An 18,815-nucleotide genomic window follows, 5' to 3' on the forward strand; every position below is an offset into this window, starting at 1 on the left:
ATGTTCGGGAGTCTGGTAAAAACAAGGAATCGGTGTAGATGGGTTCTTGATAGTTGGTGTGGACTTGCTGTGCCGAATATTTAACAGACATTTAGACAGGTACTTAGAGAGGCAATTAGGGATATGAGCCTAATGCAGGCACATGGGATTACTGTAGACAGGCATTTCAGTCTACATAGATTGCCGGTCTGAAAAGGCTCATATCTGAACCTTATGATTCTGTGAGTCTAAAAGTCTATTTCCACACTGTAGGAATATGACAAGGAAATTTTGCCGGTGCACCTGCATAAATTAGGCGCAGCTTAGCACAACGAGGTATTGTAGTGGTAAGTGCAATTGCTTTATAATGCCAGTAATCACCAATCAGGGCTCAATTCCCACCACAGTCTGTAAGGAGTTTGCACATTCTCCCCGTGGCCACATGGGTTTCTTCCAGGAGCTCCAGTTTCCTCCCACGTTCCAAAGCTGTATGGAGTAGGTTGTGGGGTTGCTATATTTTAGAAGCGCAGTGACACTTGTGGCTGCACTCATGACAATCCTCAGACTGTGTTGGACACAAACATGACACAGTTCACTTTATGTTTCAATGTACATGTGAGAAATAGTTCTAATATAATCTGTCTAATCTAGCTGGTGACTGGAGGGTGAGTACCCAGAAACCTGGTAGAGCCATGAAATTTTGGATCTTTGTTGATACGTCCTACTATAATATTGAACTTGTTACCAAGACGTAAACAAAAAGAAAACAAATAGGAACACACTTTTTAGTCATTCATCTGTACACAGATTCATACTTTATCATTGAACATCAACCCTCTTCTTCTTTGAACACTTCCTTTTCATTGTGCTGATTTAGAAATCTGCCAATTTCCTCCTCTTCAACCCCCTTCATTCCATCTATCTTCACTAACTAGTCACCAATATCTTCATATCTACATATTGTCGTTTCATATTCCCACTCTAGGTACATCTGTTTTTCGGATAGCTGCTGAAGATAAAGATGGTGACTTCCTTTTATATGGGTTGGAGGGAGAATTAGCATCCATTTACTTTACAGTGGACAGCACCAGTGGCGACATAACTACTAAAGAAGCCATTGACAGAGAGGTTAGTGTGTTCTTTTTACTAAATAACGATTTTTTTTATTGTTATGTGGCAACGGAGATGACTGCTATATTTTTTTCACATTGAACACAAGCATCGAGGGATAATTTATAGTAGCCAGTTAAATTCCCAATGTATCTTTGGGATTTGAGAGAAGTCCAACATGATTGTGGACGGAAAATGCAAGCTCCATATAGACAGTGCCTAGGGTCAGGATTGAGACTGAATGCTTGGAACTTGAGGCAGCAACGTGAATTGTTGTTATACTGTGCAGCCTTCCATCTCTGATAATATCACTTCCTCAAAGTTTAGTCTTATTCAGGTCAAATACACTTTCCTCAGTCTCTGTGATGGAACACTTGTCTCCGGATCTCAGGAACTCTGCAGGCTAGGTAGCATGTATGGGAAAAAATGCAGTTGACATTTTGGACCAAGACTCTTTGGTCCTGCCAAAGGGTCTCAGCCCAAAATGTCGACTGTACCTTTTCCCAAACACACTTCGCTGCCTGTTTCGATGTGTATGTGACAAATACATTTAATCTTTAAATCTTCAAAAGAATATTTCTGACTCCAGCCTTGCTTGTGGAAGAAAGGTGATACCCACCCTCTGACTAGCCCTTGTTACCAATGTGTTTGTGTCTGGTCTCAGTGAATATCTGGTCAAGGTTAACCCCAGAATGTCAATGGTAGGGGACTCAGCAACAGTACCATCATTGAATGTCAAGTATAGCTGGTTAGACTCTTATTCATTGAAGTTGATCATTTGCTGGCACTTCTGTGGTAGGAATGCTACATTCCTTCCCCCCTCCCCCCTTCCTCCACTATCATTCAATTTCCCATACGTCCTGCATGGACTGTTCCGTTTGCTGACTCGCAAATATATTTGAACATTCTCCAATCCTCAGCAAGTATCCCTATTCCTGATCTTTTGGTGAGAGGAAGTTCATTAATGAAGCAGCTGACTGTGACCTGGCCTGGGGTACTTCAATGTATGTTTCAATGCACATGTGATAAATAAGTGAATTTGAATTTGAATCTGAGAGGAACTTGAGCAGTGAACTCCCACGACCCATAACATAGCAGCAGGAGCCTGGTGCTTCTGTACCCCAAATCGTGCAGCACTGTCAGTGCAGAAAGCAGAATCTAATTGCACTTGGATCGTCCACTTCTAACTCATGTTTAAAGGTTCATAAAAATTAGCAAATGTATATCAAGACCAACAGAAAACAAGCTACAACTTGCACTGTATGTAGATTCCAAATGCACAGAACTGTTTTCCCCTGATGATCTTATCAGGGCTGATCCATACAATTTAGAATCCAACCAGCCTTTGGGAGGGCAGAGGAGAGGAAACAAACTGAAATTGATAAAAGTTTCATGAGCAACCATTGTGTTGCTATTCTGCTAATTTTAATCCTCGTCTCTCCTCACCTCAGCTTCCATTGAATGATGAGTATTAAAGTGCATTTCAGTGATTCCTTGATTATCTTGAGTATTGGATTCTGACTTTTCAAAGTTCAAAGTAAACTTATTATCAAAGTATATGCACGTCACCTTACACTACCCTGAGATTGATTTTCTTGCAGGCACTCACAGCAGAACAAAGAAATGATAGATTCAGTGTAAAACTCCACACAAAGACTGACAACCAACCAATGTGCATAAGAAGACAAACTGTACAAATGCAAAAATTACTAAATAAGTAATACTGAGAATATATGTTGTCGAGTTCTTGAAAGTGAGTCCATAAGCTGTGGATTTCAAGATTCTTTCATGCCATTTGCTGTACACAAATAGACAATAGACAATAGACAATAGGTGCAGAAGTAGACCATTCGGCCCCTCCAGTCTGCACCGCCATTCTGAGATCATGGCTGATCATTCACTATCAATACCCAGTCCCTGCCTTGTCCCCATATCCCTTGATTCCCCTATCCATCAGATATCTATCCAGCTCCTTCTTGAAAGCATCCAGAGAATTGGCCTCCACCGTCTTCCGAGGCAGTGCATTCCACACCTCCACAACTCTCTGGGAGAAGAAGCTCTTCCTCAACTCTGTTTTAAATAACTGACCTCTTATTCTCAATCCATGCCCTCTGGTACTGGACTCTCCCAACATCTGGAACATATTTCCTGCCTCAATCCTATCAAATCCTTTAATTATCTTAAACGTTTCAATCAGATCCCCTCTCAATCTCCTCAATTCTGGCGTGTACAAGCCCAATCTCTCCAATCTCTCTGCGTAAGACAGCCCTGCCATCCCAGGAATCAACCTAGTGAATCTACGCTGCACTTCCTCAATTGCCAGAATGTCCTTCCTTAAACCTGGAGACCAAAACTGTACACAATATTCCAGGTGTGGTCTCACCAGGGCCCTGTACAAATGCAAAAGAACATCCTTGCTCTTGTATTCAATTCCCCTTGTAACAAAGGCCAACATTCCATTTGCCCTCTTCACTGCCTGTTGCACTTGCTCATTCACCTTCATTGACTGGTGAACTAGGACTCCTAGGTCTCTTTGCATTTCTCCCTTACCTAACTCGACACCATTCAGACAATACTCTGCCCTCTTGTTCCAGCTTCCAAAGTGGATAACTTCACATTTATTCACATTGAATGACATCTGCCAAGTATCTGCCCACTCACTCAGCCTATCCAAGTCTCCCTGTATTCTCCTAACGTCCTCTTCGCATGTCACACTGCCACCCAGTTTAGTATCGTCAGCAAACTTGCTGATATATTTTTCAATGCCCTCATTTAAATCATTGACATAAATCGTAAAGAGCTGTGGTCCCAATACAGAGCCCTGTGGTACCCCACTAGTTACCACCAGCCAGTCTGAGAAACACCCATTCACTGCTACCCTTTGCTTTCTATCTGCCAACCAGTTTTCTATCCATGTTGAAACCCTGCCCCCAATGCCATGAGCTCTGATTTTACTCACCAGTCTCCTATGTGGCACCTTATCGAATGCCTTCTGAAAATCTAGGTACACAACATCTACTGGCTTACCCTCGTCTAACATCCTTGTTACACCCTCAAAAAACTCCAACAGATTAGTCAAGCATGATTTGCCCTTGGTAAATCCATGCTGGCTCGGGCTAATCCTATTTTTGCCATCTAGATGTGCCACTATTTCGTCCTTAATAATGGACTCAAGCATCTTCCCCACGACTGACGTTAGGCTAACAGGGCGATAGTTCTCCGTTTTCTCCTTCCCTCCCTTCTTGAAAAGTGGGACAACATTAGCCACTCTCCAATCTTCAGGAACTGATCCTGAATCTAAGGAACATTGGAAAATGATTACCAATGCATCCGCAATTTCCTGAGCCACCTCTTTTAGAACCCTCGGATGCAGACCATCTGGACCCGGGGATTTAATAGCCTTCAGTCCTACCAGTCTGCTCATCACAGTTTCTTTCCTAATGTCAATCTGTCTCAATTCCTCTGATATCTTATGACCCTGGCCCATCCATACATCTGGGAGATTGCTTGTGTCCTCCCTGGTGAAGACAGATCTAAAGTATGCATTAAATTCTGTTGCCATTTCCCTGTTTCCCATAACAATTTCTCCCAATTCATTCTTCAAGGGGCCAACATTGTTCTTAACTATCTTCTTTCTCTTCACATAGCTAAAAAAGCTTTTGCTATCCCCTTTTATATTGCTGGCTAGACTGAGCTCATACCTGATTTTTTCTCTCCGTATTGCTTTTTTAGTTAAGATCTGCTGTTCCTTAAAACTTTCCCAATCATCTGTATTCCCACTCATCTTAGCCCTGTCATACTTCTTTTTCTTTAATGCTATACAATCTCTGACTTCCTTTGTCAACCACTGTGGCCCCTTCCCCCTCTTTGAATCCTTCCTTCTCATTGGAATGAACTGCATTTGCATCTTTTGTATTATGCCCAAGAATATCTGCCACTGCTGATCCACTGTCTTTCCTGCCAGGGCATCCGCCCATTTAACTTTGGCCAGCTCATCCCTCATGGCTCCGTAGTCTCCTTTATTTAATTGCAACACTGACACCTCTGATCTGCCCCTATCCCTCTCAAATTGTAGATAAAAACTTATCATGTTATGATCACTACTTCCTAATGGCTCCTTTACTTCAAGATCACTTATCAATTCCTGTTCATTACACATCACCAAGTCCAAAATAGCCTCGTTCCTGGTTGGCTCAAGCACAAGCTGTTCCAAAAGTACATCCCTTAGACACTCCACAAACTCCCTATCCTGGGGTCCAGCACCTACCTGATTCTCCCAGTCCACCTGCATGTTGAAATCTCCCATAACGACTGCATTACCTTTAGCACATGCCAATGTTAACTCCCTAATCAACTTGTACCCAATATCCACGCTACTGTTTGGGAGCCTGTACACAACACCCATTAGGGTCTTTTTACCCTTACTGTTCCTCAGCTCAATCCACACAGACTCTACTTCCCCTGTTCCCAAGTCACCTCTTGCTAAGGACTGAATCTCATTCCTCACCAACAGGGCCACCCCACCCCCTCTTCCCATATTTCTGTCTCTACAATAGCACGTATACCCTGGTACACTCAATTCCCAGGCCTGATCCCCTTGCAGCCATGTCTCCGTTATCCCAACAATATCGTAGTTCCCCATTTTCATCTGAGCTTCAAGCTCATCTGTCTTATTTCTGACACTACGCGCATTCAAGTATAGAATTCTTAGCCCATTCCTCCTCTCTTTGCTTAAAACACTGTCTACTGTACCTAATCCAGCTCCTTGAACTTCCATCGGGCAAATTGCACCCTGAATTTTGATGACCTTCTCAAGATCACCCAAACCTTGTACACATTTAACCCCATGCACCTTCTGACCAACCCTCTGGATCTGGATCCCTGCCCCCTGCACATCTAGTTTAAACCCCCCCGAGCAGCACTGGCAAATACTCCTGCAAGAATGTTAGTACCCCTCCGGTTCAGATGTAGACCATCCCTTCGAAACAGATCCCAATGTCCCTGGAACAAAGACCAATTATCCAAAAACCTGAACCCTTCCTTCCTGCACCATGGTCTCAGCCTCGTATTAATGTGCATAATCATTCTATTCTTCGCCTCACTCGCACGTGGCACAGGTAGCAATTCCGAGATTGTCACCCTGGAGGTCCTGCCTTTCAGCTTCACTCCTAACTCCGTGAACTCTCTAAGCAGGACCCCCTCACTCACCTTACCTACATCATTGGTCCCTACATGGACCACTACATCTGGGTTCATGCCCTCACTCTCAAGAATAGCCTGCACCTGATCTGAGATGTCCCGGATCCTGGCACCAGGGAGGCAACATACCATCCGAGACTCCCGATCTGCCCCACAAAATCTCCTATCTGCCCCCCTAACTATAGAGTCCCCTAAAACTATCGCTCTCTTCTCTTCCCTCCTCCCCTTTCTAGTTGAGGGTTCAACCTCTGTGCCAGAGGCAGGACCACTACAACTCATTCCTGGTAGGTCATCCCCATCAACAGTATCCAGTACGGTATACTTATTGTTAATGGGAATGGCTGCAGGGGTGTTCTGCTCTCTCTGCCTGCTCCCCCTGCCTCTCTGGACCGTCACCCATCTGCCTACTTCTTGGTTTTTTGGTGTGACTACCTCCTGATAACTCCTATCTATCTCTGCCTCTGCCTCCCGAATGATCCGTAGTTCATCCAGCTCCAGTTCCAACTCCCTAACTCGGGCTGATAGGAGCTGCAGCTGGACGCACCTTTTGCAGGTGTGGTCATCAGGGACAACTGTGTTGACCCTGACCTCCCACATACTGCATACGGAGCACACCACTGCTCTGACTGTCTCCCCCATACCTGAACTGGATTGATAGAATAAGTCTAAAAAGCACCTAGCGACCTTACCTTCTTCCCCTCAGCGAGCAATCACACAAGCTTACCGAAGTCCCCTTACGCCGAAGCCCACTTAGCCAAAGCCCAGGACTCTGCTTCCACGGACTCCGCTGCCCGCTCTGACAAGAAGTCCTGCCTTTTAAAGTGCGTGCTCGATGCTGACGTCACTCGCGCCTGCGCAGTTTCCCCTCCTCCACAGGTGTTGACCAGGTAGGCTTAAATCCTACCTACACGGTCGAATTCTCTGTGCTCCCAGCTGAATCACAAGCTGTAACTTGCTCCCGATTCAAATGTAAAGGAGAACACAATATTGTTACTCCGAAATCAATGCAGCACAAAAAAAAGATAAAGAACGCAGTGTAGTGTTCTCACACAGGTGTAAAAGAACTCTGAACTAAACACCGAGATAAACCGTAGTCAATGAAGACAGGATCGCAGTAAGATTAACCGTTTACTGTTCACTCTTCCACATTAACGTATGGTGAAAACTGTTGATAAAACAGTACAAAATATATACAGTACAAAATATATACAGTATTTGTTTCCTTCTTGATATCACATTTGCATCATAAATACTTGCAAAAGTAAAACTACAACAACTACATTACATTAAAGTGCAACATACAGTCAGAATCTACCTACGCCATCGACTGCTTTAAATACACTTCAACACAAACTATCCACAACTCTTTAAATAACAAAAACATAAACCTTATCAATCGTCATTACTTTTAACAGAATCAGCGTTAACATTTTTAATTGAATATATCGATTATCTCATGAACTTATGGCATTACATCACTGATGTTTCTAGTGCGTAGAAAGAAAACTTTTCTTGCACTGATCCTGCACATGTGAGCCCCCTCCTTCCCGTTTCTCCAAACCGGTATTTTCCCACAAGACGCAGCGAAATCGGGTGCAACGTCATCGCATGCCGCCATATATTACAGACAACGAATTTACTTTAAACAATCTTAACTTTAACTAGAAAATGATAACAAACAAATTACTAAAGCGAAGATATAATAAACTAAACAAATGCCATAAAGCAACACACGCAGTAATAATAAAAAAATACATAGAAAAACATAAGATAGCTCATATACATAGATTGATTGTATGTCTATAAAGTGTCTATAGGCTGTACATAAGGTGACTGACAGGAAATAATAAAGTAGTGGCGGAATTAGTGTGGGGAGGCATTGATCAGTCGTACTGCTTGGGGAAAGTAACTGTTTTTGAGTCTGGTGTTCCTGGTGTCTGCGTAACCTCCTCCCTGATGAGAGTGGATCAAACAATCCTGGAGCAAGCTGGGTAGTGTTCATGATATTACTGGCCCTTTTCTGTAGATAAGTCCTCGATAGTGAGTAGGCTGGTGCCTGTGATGCATTAGGTCGTTTTGACGACCCGTTGTAGAGCCTTCCAGTCTGCTGCAGTGCAGTTTCCGTACCAGGCAGTGATGCAGCTGCTCAGAATGCTCACTGCTGTGCACCTTTGGAATGACGTAAGTATGGAGGTGCAAAGTCCAGCTCTCTTCAGCCTCAGAAAGTGAATCAGTTCAGTTTTGAGGTAAACTGAACTGAGAGTGTTCTCTGTTCTTACATAGATGTCTCACCTTTGCAAAGCAGCACTAATTCATCTTGAGTTTAAAATAGAACGCTCAAAAGAAACTTCAGATCCTTTTTGTAGGTGTACGGTCAACAATGTCTGAAATGCTGGATCATTACCATTTTTGAAAAGTCTATAGAACTCCTTCTTATTGATTGTTTTTCCTTGCTATGAACCCTTGTGCCTAATTTCATCTTTAAATAATTATCTTGAAATAATGTATACATTAAATCATCTCATAGATATACTGTTTGTTTTGGCAGGATATGAAACTATGAGAAATTCTCTGACTAACAAAAATGTTAAGAAATATGTCATAGCAAAGGGTTTGATCTTAATGCTTGATTGTAACAAATCACATATGGTAAAATGTCCCAAGCAATAAATGTTAAACTTGAAGACCTAGTTAGCATACCAACGCAGATGGTTCATTCAATGTTCGTAACTCGGCCACCACTCTGAAGTTCTGAGAATTTGAAAGTAAAGCTAGGGGGCCAAACCTCACAGTGACAAAATGATAATAATGACACTGACCTCTAAAGTACCTACCCACAAAGTGCTAGCTAGCTCTAGACTACATACCTCCTCTTTCTCAATGTCAGTTTCAGTCTGGGACCTCCTGCATTGGATTCATAGCACCAAATAATACTGCAAGCAGGAAGGTACATCAAGCAACCATTCAGACTGAAAAACTTTAAAAGATAGCAATGCAATAGGCCATGTAAATTATACTGTAATCACAATAGTAAAATCAAAATAAAAGTAAAAATGACATTTAAATCGCTAAAAATACTTACACTTGAAAAACAGCATCCTTTTAATTTTGCACTAAAGAAGGTTGTAAGTTTATTTTTCCAAAAATGATTTTTATTTTTCGAGCTCTGTTCACCAATACTTGTGATTTAATTCACTGGCATACGTCAGTGATAATAAACCTGAGTCTGACTCTGATTCTAATATCATTCTGTATGTTTTTTTTAAACATCACCAGTCCAGAAGTCAGGACCTTTAACTTGGACTTGTGCAGCATTACCCATTTCACATTTGCTTTAGAGGTCTTGGGGATTGCACTTTGACATGAAGCAGATTAGCTTGCGGGCCACTTAAACTTCAGTAAAAGGAAAAAATAGGAAATATTATGCATTCAGTTCAAAGAGACAAATTCAGCAACTATCTGTCAGTCAGTTGAACTTGTTTTGCTGAGAAGCCTTTGGAATCAATAACCAGGAAACATAATCAATAACTGGGTAGCAATTAGGGAAATGCTATTACAATGCCGGTGACCGGGGTTCAATTTCTGCCACTGTGTGTAAGAAGTATTTCTCCCCAATACTGCGTGGGTTTTCCCCAGGTCCTCTAGTTTTCTCCTGCATTCCAAAGACATACAGGTTAGTAGGTTAATTAGTCACATGGGTGTAATTGGGCAGCACATGCTTGTTGGGCCAGAAGGATCTGTTATCTTGCTGTATCTCTAAATAAATAAGTAAATAAAATAGAAGTCATTAAGTTTATGATATATCTGAATTTAATACAAGGAAGGTTTGCACTACTAAAGTCATATTGCATTTGACCAACCTGATTGAGTTTTTCAAAACAAAGCAGAAAATGATGAGACAATAACATGGTGGATGCTGAATATTTGGATGCTTGGAATGTTTTAGTCAAAGTTCCACATGAAAGCCTGACTAGAAAAGTTGAGGCCCATGAAATGAATGATTCTTTGGCGGCATTTGTAAGAAGTTGATAAAGGGCAGAAAGAAGAGTGGTTTAGGCTGGAGAATAGTAGACCATAGTAACCCAATGGTCAGTATTAGGACCACATCCTTTTGAGTATATATTAATGACTTAGGTCTGGATGTTCATGGTTATATTTCAAAATCCACACAGACAAAAAGATGGAAAGTGTGACAAACTGTAAGTAGGATAATAGTAGACGTCAAAGGTACAAGGAAAAGCTTGAATGGAAATGTATGTGTTGGGTGGAAATTAACGCAGGGAAGAAAGAAATGGCCTATTTTTACTTGATAACCAAACAGGCAATGTAATTTGAACAGTACAAATCTAGACAAAGCCACAGAGGGAACTGGGGGTATATATACATGTCTTTGAAGCTAGCAGAAATGTTGAGAAAACATCCTGAGTGTCATAAATAGAGAAAAGGTAAGAAGGTTTTATAAAGCACTAGTTAGATCACAACCAGAGCATTTCTCTGAATTCGGGATGCAATAATTTAGGAAGGATGTGAGGAATTACAGAAAAAAATACTAAGAACAGAAAAAATGTGAGGAGATTTGATAGTATTGAATAAAATCCTGATGGATTTGGATAGTGAAAATAGAGGGAAACTGTTTCCATATGCCAGGAAATCAAGGAACATATGAGACAGCTCTGAAGTGATAGGCTAAAGAGCAAGGGTGATATGAGAGACCTTCTGCAGTGAGTAACTATAATCAGGAGAGCGCTCCCGAAAATGCAGTGGATGCCAAATCATTCAGTCCAAATGGAAAAGATTTGCAAGGTCATTGGGAAAGAATAGTGAAATGGGTTGCTCTACAGACAATCTGCATAGACCCACTCAGGCGAATCATCTCTTCCTGTGCTGTTACAATTCTAGGATCTTAAAACCATACACTGCTATGAAAATTTGGAAATAGGATGAAATTTCAGCCATGCAAAATACACCCTGGGTTGTTTTCAAGATTTAAAAATAACCCATACTTACATAAAATTTGCAACACAGGTAATGTATTTTAAATTCCTCCAGTCAAATTTTAGTGGTGTTAATAGCTTCACCAATAAAGCAAACAGAGGAAGTGCGGAGCTATTTGCTGGGAAATCCATTAAAATATTTTACATATTTTAATTATTTGATGCATTTTATATCTTTTATCTGCATAACTGCTGTCTTCTCTTTTGCAGCTCTATGCAAAGAGCAATGATCATTTTGGAATAACCATGACTGTTGATGATGGAATAAATGCATTGGTAGGTAACATCAATAAAAAACAATGATGTTTTATTCACAATTCCTTTCTGTCAAGTGTGGGAATCCACTCTCAAAACCTTTGTTCCAAGTTGATTGAAATTTGCTTGAGTTGAGTGACATGTTTGAGTGATTTCTCTGAAGCGTTTTAAGTAACCCCACAAGTGCAGCTTCCAGATGACTGAATTTATAACAATGATAGATTGGCCAGGTGCTCTTGAGACGGATTCCTGAATGACTCCCAAGATGTCCAGTCATGAAGGGTTTCTTCTGTGCTATCACGGCTCCTGCTTACAACACTGGCAAACTGAATATAGAGAATTTTGTGTTGAATTATGAAAAGAATAATTAAATTACTTTTCTTTGTATTATAATAACACTTTAGTTTCTCTTTTGTTAAGAATCAAGATGACAACAATAAGATAGAAATTATATGATTCAGTCAGGTACTTGGTAAATCTTGTAATTGTTCATTTGGTTTCCCATTTAATTATGGATTCTCTTTCTGCACATTTAGGTGAAAAAGACGCTGCATATTTTCATTGAAGATGTTAATGACAATGCACCAGTATTTAAAGGGTTACCATATCAAGCAGATGTCGCAGAGGTATCCAGCTTCACATGCCAAACTCTAACCCTTTAAGCATGCAGCTTTGAACTATAGTCAATTATATGTTGTCAAAACTGACATAATAATTGCCAAATTTCTTAAACAAGCATATTATTAAGAAGACCCTTATTTTCTTTTGAACCAGAATGAAAAAATGGGAAGGGAGATATTCAAAGTATTTGCTAGCGACTCTGATAGAGGGAATAATGGTTCAGTAAGATATGAAATTCTAGAGGTAACTATTTAAACATTCTTCTTTCAATACTTTCATATTTATTCAAAGTTTTGATATATCAGATGGAGGAATTAGTTTGTACACAGGAAGTATATTTGGTTGACATACTCTCATAACAGTTTTTGCTCAGATTATACCCTCAGATAATGTGGAGTTGTTCGAAATATCCAAAAATGGTAGTGTTTTCCTGAAAGGTCAACTGGAATTTGCAAAAGCCAGCATTTACCAAGTTCTTGTCAAGGCAGTGGTAAGTGATAATGAGACAGGTGATCCAATAAGTCAACAAGGCTTCCCTTGTAAAATTTATTTTCATTTTAAATAGCTTGTGCTCTAACAGTCTTGGCCAAAACTAAATTAAGTTATTGTCTTTGATGAGAAACTAGAATAACCTAAGAACTAAACAAGAAAGACACAGCATCCACTATTCTGCCTCCAAATCAAACAAACCAACCGGAAGTAATAGGAGCAGACGTTTATGTGTATACTCAAGTTCTAATTTGCAGGGTGAAAATTATCCATTTGCTGTGTTAATTTGTTCTTTGTTGGGTTCAAAGCAGCACCTCACTTTCCGCTCCACATACCCATCTTCCCACATTGACAAGGTTTGAAGATGCCAAGCTTGCACTTGCCCGCACTTTTGGTTAATGCTATATTCTCTGCTTTGTTTTTACATTGTCCCTTTCCCTTTAATCAGATTTCTCAGCAGGGAAAAAAAAGTTTAGTGTCAGGAGCCATTTAGTCAAGGCTATCCCTACATTTATTATGAAGGGATGAGAACTTGTAAAATTCATACAAAGTTAAATGGTTAGCCGAGCATGGTGGAAATTGAAAGCTTGAATTCTTTCTTTTAACAGGATCAAGGCATACCCAAGGTAAAATATTCAACGACAAGATTGATCATAAATGTGATTGACATACCAAATAGGCCACCTGAGTACTTAAGCTCAGTTTATCATGTTCGAATTCCAGAGAATTTACCTGTGGTAAGATTGCCAAGAAATCAATTTATCACAATAATATTTAAATGTTATTAAACTATTAAACATGATCTCTAATTAACATCGGCAAAATATATATTTTTTAGAACACAGTTATTATCACTGTAACAGCAATTGATGGAGATAGGGGTATTAACAACCCAATCACATACAGCATTAATGGTAAGTAATAAATGTGTTAGTTGCTATTTGTATAACACTTGATTGTATGACTAGACAGGTGATTATAATCTCTTTATGAACAACTGGTAGTTATGAGCTTGCTGATATTAGTTAGCTATTCACTCTTGAGAGCAATTAATACTCGAGGTCCCCACTTCATTTAAGGTAGTTTCTGTGATGTATTATTGAGCATCTTTGACAAGTCTGAAGAGCATTCTTACTCCAAACTGGTCCATTTTCTCAGCTTTTTTGAAGGAGACTGGAAATGGTATGACAAGAACAAATGACACTGAAACAGTAACTGCATTAATTCCCAAACAATTTCTGGACCTTGTACCTCAAGATGGCCTGAGAAACATGTGATATAAAAGTGGTTCAAGCCATGTCATCTGGAGATCCAGAAATATATGTGAACTGCTTGCCTGTGATATTGGAAAGGCTGAAGTTTGTTTAGCATTCCCTGGCAAATTTAGGTTTCAGTAAAAGCTACAGGAGTCAAAAGTACTGAATTTCAGAAGCAGAGCTCAACATGGCTACATTAGACAATAGACAACAGACAGTAGGTGCAGGAGTAGGTCGTTCAGCCTTTCTAGCCAGCACCGCCATTCACTGTGATCATGGCTGATCATACACAATCAGTACCCCGTTCCTGCCCTCTCCCCATATCCCTTGACACCGCTATCTATAAGAGCCCTATCTAACTCTCTCTTGAATGCATCCAGAGACTTGGCCTCCACTGCCTTCTGGGGCAGAACATTCCACATATCCACCACTCTCTGGGTGAAAAGTTTTTCCCTATCTCTGTTCTAAATGGCCTACCCCTTATTCTTAAACTGTGGCCTCTAGTTCTGGACTCACCCATCAGCGGGAACATGCTTCCTGCCTCTAGTGTGTCCAATCCCTTAATAATCTTATATGTTTCAATCAGATCCCCTCTTACCCTTCTAAATTCCAGTGTATACAAGCCCAGTCGCTCCAATCTTTCAACATATGACAGTCCCGCCATTCCAGGAATTAACCTTGTGAACCTACGCTGCACTCCCTCAATAGTAAGAATGTCCTTCCTCAAATTTGGAGACCAAAACTGCACACAATACTCCAGGTATGGTCTCACCAGGGCCCTGTACAGCTGCAGAAGGACCTCTTTACTCCTATACTCAATTCCTGTTGTTATAAAAACCAGCATGCCATTAGCTTTCTTCACTGCCTGCTGTACCTGCATGCTTGCTTTCATTGACTGATGTACAAGAACACCGAGATCTCATTGTACTTCCCCTTTTCCTATCTTGACTCCATTTAGATAGTAATCTGCCTTCCTGTTCTTGCCACCAAAGTGGATAACATCATATTTATCCACATTAAACTGCACCTGCCATACATTTGCCCACTCACCCAACCTGTCCAATTCACCCTGCATTCTCATAACATCCTTCTGACATTTCACACTGCCACCCAGCTTTGTGTCATCAGCAAATTTGCTAATGTTACTTTTAATCCCTTCATCTAAATCATTAATGTATATTGTAAACAGCTGCGGTCCCAGCACTGAACCCTGTGGTACCCCACTGGTCACAGCCTGCCATTCTGAAAGGGACCCGAACATTGTGAGTTTATTACGAACAACAGGGGATGCATATCTACCCAACAGAGTCTTGCTTTAACCTAGAAAGCACTCTTTCTTTTATCACTCTTCTATTAGAAGAATAAAAACAAACTGTCTGTGGATCAATACTCTGGATAAGTAAAGATTCCATAGCATAAAAACAATTAGCAAACATTTGTTATGTAAAATATAATTAAGCAGTTATGTGTTACAGAATTAGAACACATAATATATTAACTGATCTTACGTCAGCCCGAGAAAAAGTTTGATTTTGAAGGTCTTCCACGTGTGTTGTATGAACTATTCCTCTCTCTGTAATCCACAACGGGTTGACAGGGTGGAGATACGTCTCTACCAAAGGAGGTGTAAGGTGCTCCTTCCCTCTAGTAGCCAGCAGGTCACCCTTGGATAAGGTGTAACACCAGCTTAGCCCCCTGCTCAGGGTCACATGAAGCCATGGGAACAGGTGGTGGATAGACGTATGAGCAGCTGGTGCATATCACAAGTCCTGGTTATGTGACTACTGACGCCAGGCAGAAAACCTCTAAAGAATTTTGATAATGGCTGGGATCACCCATCTTGTACAGACACTGGGCAGAAGAAGGCAAGGCAAGCCACTTCTGTTTAAAAATTTGCTGAGAATAGTCGCAGTCATGGAAAGCCATGATCACCCATGTCATACCACACTGACAAATGAATGGGGTCCATAATGCACTATTGATTTCTAAATTTCATGAGGAGTTGATCAGCTACCTTTTTGACCCACTGAAGTCCATCTAGTGAAAGGAATCACATTTTAGGTAAAGAATTCCAGGACTAGGCCACAGCAATACTGAAGAGCCAGGGATATATTTCTAAGTCAGGATTGTGTGTACCTGGGAGGGAATCCTGCAGGAGGTAGTGCTTCTTGGTGGTAGAGTCTGAAATCTTAGGAGATGTTGTCAGAAAGCCAGGCTGAGCAAGCACACAACGTTTTGTAGGTGATGCCCACTTCAGCTGCTGAGTGTGTCAGGGACAAATATTTAGAGTGGTAGATCAAGAGGAGTTCTTTGTCTGCAGTGATGTTGAGATCCTTGTATGTTGTTGGAACTGCACTCATCCAGACAAGAGGAAAGTTTTCCTTCACGCTCCAGTTTTGATGGAATGTCTGGGGGTGCCAGGAGGTGCAACACCCAGCCCACCCTCTGACCTGCTTTTGTAGCCACAGTATTTATGAGGTTAATCCAATAGAGGTTCTTGTTAATGGTGAATCTAATGATGTGGATGGGGGTGTGTACCTGGAGCAGATAATACTGTCTTATAATGATGGTCTCTGGCTCTGCTCTTCTCTGCAAGTGAAGCATTTTAAAGACACCAAATAGTTCATTCCTGAGTCTTCTTTTCCTCAAGAGACAAGAAACTCAGTCTGTTCGTCGTTTTAAAAACGCAAACACGAGGAAATCTGCAGATGCTGGAAATTCAAGCAACACACACAAAATGCTGGTGGAACGCAGCAGGCCAGTCAGCATCTATAGGGAGAAGTACAGTCGACATTTCGGGCCGAGACCCTTCGTCAGGACTAACCAAAAGAAAGATAGTAAGAGATATCTCTGCTCTGCTCAGCGTTGCCAACCTGCTTAGTGTTATCTGTCTCACCCAGATTCAGATGAAGCATTCAATTCCAGGATCATTAATATAAGCTGTGAGGTGGAGGGTCCCACTTCCCACTGCCAATAGTTGATCTTTTCTGCACCAGTCTGCTTTTGATTCTGAATCTACTTGTTTGTTCCTTAACTCTGCATATTTGTTGCTGGTGTATTTTTGTTGACTCTTGCTGCAGTTCTACTGGTTTCTGTACATGTTCAAGTTTCAGAAGCACAGAAGGAGTCAGAGAGCAAGTGCTAAAGGACGTTTTACAAGCTTTGCATTTTGTGGGAAGTTCCCTCTAGTCACCGATTGCATGCTGAGTTTTCTGCTACAATACCGCATGACAGGCAGGCTCTGCCCAGGCACGCAGCAATGGACAAGATGGTGCGAGAGGGAGGATGAAGTGAAGCAGAAGAATGCTCGGTGGGAATCCATATCTCCCATGCAGTTCAGCAAGCACTGAATAACATGTTAGATATCTGTGCCTAACTAAGCATGAATTCATTAAAATCTGTCATCAGCTGAGATGCAACTTCAGCCTCGGAAAAGGACAAGGGTAACATTGCTTGTGCCTGTCAAATTAACCATTTTATTACTTTTTTATATTTTTTCTTCCACTGTGAGTACAAAAGGTCAGTAGGACACTCTATTCAAAGAAGCTGACTATATTTCAGTCAATTCTTTCAAGAGATAACAGGCTTTCCTGTGGTGTGGAGCATCACTGACTTCACACATACTGCTTTGTAAGGACCAGGTGTCAATGCTGCCATGAACTGGAACCAATATGGAAGCAATTCCGTGCCCCAAATTCAGACTAGTGCGTGACCAAAGGCAGTGGAGCACGCAGGCTGAGTGTTTCCTTGGTAACCACGATTCCTATAGTCAGAGATACACCATGGTGCCATTTGAATTTAAACCATAATGGGGAACCAAAAACAGTGTCTGAGTGCAGACAAAATAACTGATCGTTCTGGAGTGCATAATACATACATCTGTCTCAAACACAATCATCCAGTAGCATTAATATCCATTATGATGAAGTGTTTTCAGAAGTTGGTAATGACATATATCAACTCTTGCCTATGAAATTACTTGTATTCACTCCAATTTGCCAATTTTGCTCAATTTTGCACTTCGTTGTCTCTTCAATCAACCATGGGAGCATCTGGACAGCAAAGCTGCATACAGCAAGATTAATTACAGTTCAGCATTCAATATCATCATCTCAAGATTCAATAACTTGGATCCTTGATCTCTTCCCTTGCAGACCCCAGTCAGTTCAGATTGGCAACATCTCCTGCACAATTTCCACAGCACAGGTCAAGTCAAGTCAAGTCACTTTTATTGTCATTTCGACCATAACTGCTGGTACAGTGCATAGTAAAAATGAGACAACGTTTTTCAGGACCATGGTGTTACATGACACAGTACAAAAATCTAGACTGAACTACGTAAAAAACAACACAGAAAAAGCTACACTAGACTACAGACCTACACAGGACTGCATAAAGTGTACAAAAAAAAGTGCAGGCATTTACAATAAATAATAAACAGTACAGTAGGGCAAAGTGTCAGTCCAGGCTTCGGGTATTGAGGATAGCTTGGAGGAAGAAACTGTTACATAGTCTGATCATGAGAGCTCAAATGCTTTGGAGCCTTTTCCCAGACGGCAGGAGGGAGAAGAGATTGTATGAGGGGTGCATGGGGTCCTTCATAATGCTGTTTCCTTTGCGAATGTAGCATGTAGTGTAAATGTCCGTGATGGCTGGAATAGAGACCCCGATGATCTTCTCAGCTGACCTTAAGTTAGTGTGCAGAGCCACTGCTTTACTCATTTTATAGTTATGACTGTGAGGCTAAGCACATGTTTAATGCTATATTTACATTTGCTGATGACATCACTCACTGTCATTGGCTGAATCAAAGGTGGTGGCGAATCAGCATTTAGGAGGAAATTGAAAATCTGGCTGAGTGGTGCCACAGAAATATCTTACACAATGTCAGCAAGACTAAGGAGCTGATTAT

The 18,815-nt window shown here is 41.1% G+C and overlaps 1 protein-coding gene across 1 annotated transcript in view; it reads left to right on the forward strand.

The window, feature by feature from the left end:
- The window catches only part of LOC132396636 (cadherin-related family member 2-like), a 143,785-nt gene that overhangs the window by 9,888 nt on the left and 115,082 nt on the right, over positions 1-18,815 (forward strand). The window contains exons 3-9 of the mRNA XM_059974351.1: positions 965-1,107; positions 11,493-11,558; positions 12,074-12,163; positions 12,312-12,401; positions 12,532-12,648; positions 13,256-13,384; positions 13,486-13,561. Of these exons, the coding sequence (XP_059830334.1) occupies positions 965-1,107; positions 11,493-11,558; positions 12,074-12,163; positions 12,312-12,401; positions 12,532-12,648; positions 13,256-13,384; positions 13,486-13,561 (711 nt within the window). The remainder of the gene's footprint in view (positions 1-964; positions 1,108-11,492; positions 11,559-12,073; positions 12,164-12,311; positions 12,402-12,531; positions 12,649-13,255; positions 13,385-13,485; positions 13,562-18,815) is intronic.

This window comes from Hypanus sabinus, chromosome 7 (assembly GCF_030144855.1).
Source record: "Hypanus sabinus isolate sHypSab1 chromosome 7, sHypSab1.hap1, whole genome shotgun sequence".
NCBI lineage: Eukaryota > Metazoa > Chordata > Chondrichthyes > Myliobatiformes > Dasyatidae > Hypanus > Hypanus sabinus.